General features: G+C 40.8%; 1 protein-coding gene across 2 annotated transcripts in view; it reads left to right on the forward strand.

Moving 5' to 3' along the window:
• The window catches only part of LOC139382461 (ubiquitin-associated and SH3 domain-containing protein B-like), a 36,012-nt gene extending 31,855 nt beyond the window's left edge, over window positions 1–4,157 (forward strand). For both annotated transcript variants that reach the window (XM_071126525.1, XM_071126526.1), the window contains exons 12-14: window positions 548–654; window positions 2,621–2,730; window positions 2,965–4,157. In XM_071126525.1, coding sequence (XP_070982626.1) covers window positions 548–654; window positions 2,621–2,730; window positions 2,965–3,102 — 355 coding nt within the window. In that variant the 3' untranslated portion in view covers window positions 3,103–4,157. The remainder of the gene's footprint in view (window positions 1–547; window positions 655–2,620; window positions 2,731–2,964) is intronic.
• Window positions 4,158–6,000: the final 1,843 nt, after the last annotated feature.

Consider the following 6,000-nt stretch of genomic DNA (forward strand, 5'->3'; position numbering starts at 1 on the left):
TAAAAAAAAGAAAATTTTAAAAATGTTGCCGTCTGATTTAAGGAAATTTAAATGATTTATACCTTTTTCTTTTGATACTTAAGTACATATAAAACCAAATACTTTTCAACTTTTATTCAAGTTGGTATTTTACTGGGTGACTTTCACTTTACTTGAGTCATTTTCTATTAAGGTATCTTTACTTTTACTCAAATATGACAATAGGGTACTTTTCACCCCACTGAAAATTAATGGCTTCCAATGTTTCACAGCACGATGCCGCTTCTATGTGTAAACGCAGAGTTAGGCCCAACCCCTAGTCCCTATAGACTTGGACCTAGGCACAGCTATAAAGAAACCAGATATACACAAATAATATGGTCAACATTCCATTAAGACTATCATAGAAGATTATGGAGCTACTACGATATTGCCTATGCTTATTTAATTCCTTCTGACCTATGTAAATGAAGTGGTAAAGGTAGGGGCTAAGGGTTGTTACTGGACAGGGCCAGAGCCTTTTCAGCCATACCTCTGTCTCACATGTTCTCACTGTTTCCTCCCACAGACCTCTCATACCGATAACCAAACTTAGCGTGTCGGAGTCCTATGACACGTACATGAGCCGGAGCTACCAAGTGACCAAAGACATTCTGTCTGACTGCAAAAACATGGGTAATTATGGCGCAGGGTTCAGTCACTGCTGTGTCTTTGGATGGGATGTGAATAAAAATAACAGTCCTGGGTTCATTTAGTACTTACAGTGGGGCAAAAAATTATTTAGTCAGCCACCAATTGTGCAAGTTTTCCCACTTAAAAAGATGAGAGAGGCCTGTAATTTTCATCATAGGTACACTTCAACTATGACAGGCAAAATGAGAATAAAAAATCCAGAAATTCACATTGTAGGATTTTTAATGAATTTATTTGCAAATTATGGTGGAAAATAAGTAATTGGTCACCTACAAACAAGCAAGATTTCTGGCTCTCACAGACCTGTAACTTCTTCTTTAAGAGGCTCCTCTGTCCTCCACTCGTTACCTGTATTAATGGCACCTGTTTGAACTTGTTATCAGTATAAAAGACACCTGTCCACAACCTCAAACAGTCACACTCCAAACTCCACTATGGCCAAGACCAAAGAGCTGTCAAAGGACACCAGAAACAAAATTGTAGACCTGCACCAGGCTGGGAAGACTGAATCTGCAATAGGTAAGCAGCTTGGTTTGAAGAAATCAACTGTGGGAGCAATTATTAGGAAATGTAAGACATACAAGACCACTGATAATCTCCCTTGATCTGGGGCTCCACGCAAGATCTCACCCCGTGGGGTCAAAATGATCACAAGAACGGTGAGCAAAAATCCCAGAACCACACGGGGGGACCTAGTGAATGACCTGCAGAGAGCTGAGACCAAAGTAACAAAGCCTACCATCAGTAACACACTATGCCGCCAGGGACTAAAATCCTGCAGTGCCAGACGTGTCCCCCTGCTTAAGCCAGTACATGTCCAGGCCCGTCTGAAGTTGAAGTTTGCTAGAGAGCATTTGGATGATCCAGAAGAAGATTGGGAGAATGTCATAAGATCAGATGAAACCAAAATATAACTTTTTGGTAAAAACTCAACTCATCGTGTTTGGAGAACAAAGAATGCTGAGTTGCATCCAAAGAACACCATACATACTGTGAAGCATGGGGGTGGAAACATCATGCTTTGGGGCTGTTTTTCTGCAAAGGTACCAGGACGACTGATCCGTGTAAAGGAAAGAATGAATAGGGCCATGTATTGTGAGATTTTGAGTGAAAACCTCCTTCCATCAGCAAGGGCATTGAAGATGAAACGTGGCTGGGTCTTTCAGCATGACAATGATCCCAAACACACTGCCCGGGCAATGAAGGAGTGGCTTCGTAAGAAGCATTTCAAGGTCCTGGAGTGGCCTAGCCAGTCTCCAGATCTCAACCCCATAGAAAATCTTTGGAGGGAGTTGAAAGTCCGTGTTGCCCAGCAACAGCCCCAAAACATAACTGCTCTAGAGGAGATCTGCATGGAGGAATGGGCCAAAATACCAGCAACAGTGTGTGAAAACCTTGTGAAGACTTACAGAAAACGTTTGACCTCTGTCATTGCCAACAAAGGGTATAAACAAAGTATTGAGATAAACTTTTGTTATTGACCAAATTCTTATTTTCCACCATAATTTGCAAATCAATTCATAAAAAATCCTACAATGTGATTTTCTGGATTTTTTTTCCTCATTTTGTCTGTCATAGTTGAAGTGTACCTATGATGAAAATTACAGGCGTCTCTCATCTTTTTAAGTGGGAGAACTTGCACAATTGGTGGCTGACTAAATACTTTTTTGCCTCACTGTATCTTTCAAATCCTTTAGCTGTGCTCGATTGAGCTTGCCTGGCGCAATGGAATCAATGGATTCCAAAATGGATCCCAAAAGTGCAAACACTTCTCATCTCCCACTCCACTCTAGACAGGCTCAATCAAACGCTCACGGTATTTGAAAGAAAACAAATACTTTTTTAACCCAGATGTGATACAGAAACATCATGTGTGGGATGAACATTGGGATTCATTTGGTCCGTGTTGTTCTTCCGTTCCCTCATTTCCTCATCTCCCACTCTGTAGGAAACAACATACTGATTGTTGCCCACGCTTCCTCTCTGGAGGCCTGCACCCGACAGCTCCAGGGCCGCAGCCCCCAGACCTCCAAGGACTTCATCCAAGTAGTCAGGAAGGTCAGCTGGAGTTTATTTTACTCGCTCAATGTGATGTTTTCTTTTGATCTCATTGTGTCTTCCCCCTCACTCTTTTTTTCCTCTTACTTTCACTCTATGCCGGTCTCTCTGCACCTGTGTTTCTGCCTGTGTTTCTGTCTGTCTCTCTCTCTGTCTGTCTTTCTCTTTCTCCCCCTGCCTTTCCACCCATACTGCCTTTGTTGCGGCTGACGAGAGCCTCTTTCCCTCCTGTAGATCCCCTACCTGGGTTTCTGTTCCTGCGAGGAGCAGAGCGACACAGGGGTCTGGCAGCTGGTGGACCCGCCCATCCTGCCCCTCACACATGGACCCAACCACAGCTTCAACTGGAAGGAGACCCTCCTTCAGGAATGACATCCGCTTCCCTGGAGAGCAGACTTGCTCAGCCCCATCCCGAGGCTTAAGTTTCTGCTCAAATAACAGGGAGAGACCCCACCAGAGTCAATGGGTGGTTGGACCTGGATGTACTGCACTGTACATATTGTCATTTGACAGTATTGTTGATATTTCTAATTTGACAGTATTGTTGACATTTCTAATTTGACAGTATTGTTGTTAGTGAGAGCAGAGAGAGAAGAGAGTGAAGTTGGAGAGGGCAGGGCTACTGTAAGTCTCAGGGCCTGGTTGATTGTGGAGGCTATCACTCAGCTGGCTACAGCAAGCACATGGGTCATTACATATGACACCGAGTCAACAGCGTGCCAGAAGGGAGTCATAAGGTTGAGAACATTGACCTAAAAAAAATGAGCAGAATTGTTTGTGTTTGGGAAAGCAATTGCATTCCTTGTCCCGCTTGCAGATTAACTGTTGACGAGGGCAAATGTTATCCTCAAAAGCCCTTGACTGTAGCCGCAAGTCATCTCACAGATGTCTCCCTGTGTGGAATCTGTTTTTCTGCGTGTATAAAGTTGATCTCGTTGGGGGAAAAAAACCTGCTAAACTTAATCCATGCTCTCTTGAATACTGTACGTACAACCACTTATCCACATTGCAGTGTGGTCAGTACGATGTCTTTTATGATCACGTTGTATACTGGTTGTAGAAAAACTTTGTGTTAACGTAGTAACCAGAAAAATACGTCTTTGCCTGGTTGTAATGTGTTATGTGACAAGATAACAACCAACATATGACATATTTACTAGGACATCTTGAGCTCGTCATAAAAAAGACATCTTTATGTGGTTGTAACCGAGACTAGTTGGAAATCTGGTTTTATGACTTCTTCACAACCAGAAAACTGGTTTACAACTAGTTTGCCACCAGAAAATGACGTCTTTAAGACAACATGTGTCAAATGTTTTTCACTGGGTGGCTTGTCACCCGGTTTGTTTGAAACAGTCTCGATGGCACAAAGTGCACTATTGACAATCACAGGTGAGGCCGGTCGAATAACCAGTAGTTAGGAACTTGTATGTTATTACGTATTACGTTTTACATAATGTAAGGTCTTATGGCAGAATAGTTGTTGACCACTGCACTAGAAAACATCTTTCAGTCTTCCAGTTGTGAAATATCATATAAAAAAGACCTGTCCCATGGTAGGGAAATACATGTTTTTCTCAGGTGTAGATTTCATTGTGACCTTTTACAGTATGTGCATTTCATTGGGCCATGAAATTTGTTGAGTGCCTCTTAAGATTGAACCTGATTTCTCTTGATGTCTCGGTGATGTCAGAGAGATGTTCTCTGCTCATTGAGTCAGCTTTTGTTTAGCCTCATCTAAATCTATCTGATCTAATCTTTCTGCAAATATTGATTATTAAGGAGGCTCTTAAACAATGCTCTGATGCTGTTCTTCCATTGATACATGCAAGTACGATACTTACAAGTACAATTACAAATTTGTGATAAAGGTGTCAGTGAGGAACAAAGCAAGCCTACATGCACTGTTGAGGAAACCCAGGAAATCTAAAAACTGAGGAGGAAGCCATCTCTGTCAATTTGTGTTAATTTATTTTCTCCAATATTATATTTCCAAATGTATATAAACGTTAATTTAAGAAATACACTTTTCACCAAAATGCTATAGTTTAGAGGACTACTGGGCTAAGATGTGCAAAAGATTGAAAAGATTTTGTTTTGTTATCTTTTTGGGGGGGTGGACAATTCCTTCAACAGTTTGTTCAATACGTAGTATTATGGTTTAGCCACTAGGTGTAGGTGTAAGACCTTTGGAGTTGACTACATACAGTATCTATTTTAGCAGAGGCGTCATGCCCATAGGGGGCACGTGCCCCCTCAGATTTTTGTTTTTTTTGTTTCAGATGCTAAATTAATTACTAAACTTAATTTTTAAGTCCACGTTTATCATAATTATTTATAAAAATGATCTGTCAGCTGTATTTTGTGGAGGGGGCACACTTACTGGACCAGGCAAAGAGTACCCCCTCCCACATATAATTTAACAGGTAAAGAGGTATGCTTAGATAACCTATGCAGGAAAATATACATATTTTTACATAGAATTAGGCATAATGATTATGGATCTAGATTGCAGGAAAAATATGTTTCAGGTGTTTGCAAAATTCTCCATTATTACGTACTTTGTGCCCCATTTAAAATAATAGGTGCATGATATCCCTGCCTGAAGTGATTTAAAAACAAATAAATCCTTAGAAGGGATGCTGGAAGTAGACATAAATAACAAACTGAAAGGAATAGAATACTGTGATATTGTGTAAAATAAATAAAAAAATCTAATCTTTCGAGCTTTTGGTGGGATGGATTTTTGGCCTGCCAGGTGACATCAAGAGGAGGTACATTAGACCAATAAGGAAGAGAGTTCCAAACCTCTCTGACAATAACAGCTAGTTTTCACTTTTCCCCTCCCCACATCACTCCCAGACAGTCCTAGCTAAATTCTTGTTTGAGAAAGTGCTCTTTGCCAAGCAGTTTCTTTTTGACCGTTTTAATTGAAAACAATCACATTAAGGTACTTAATTGTTACCCAGAAATTATACGATACTAAGATAAAAAAAAAGCTGTGTTAGACCTTTAAAGGGATACTTCAGGATTTTGGCCATTTTTATGTCTCTGTCCAGTATAAGGGAAGTTAGAGGTAGTTTTGTGAGACAATGCTAACTAGCGAAGCGCAATGACTGGAAGTCTATGTACCCATAGACTTCCAGTCATTGCTCTAACGCTAGTTAGCAACTTCCTTCAAACTGCACACAGGGACATAATAATGGTATCCACAAATGAATCTGACTCTGAGGAAGTAGATAAAGGGCCTCATTGCTAAAATCCTGATGT

This window comes from Oncorhynchus clarkii, chromosome 24 (genome assembly GCF_045791955.1).
Source record: "Oncorhynchus clarkii lewisi isolate Uvic-CL-2024 chromosome 24, UVic_Ocla_1.0, whole genome shotgun sequence".
NCBI classification, from domain to species: Eukaryota; Metazoa; Chordata; class Actinopteri; order Salmoniformes; family Salmonidae; genus Oncorhynchus; species Oncorhynchus clarkii.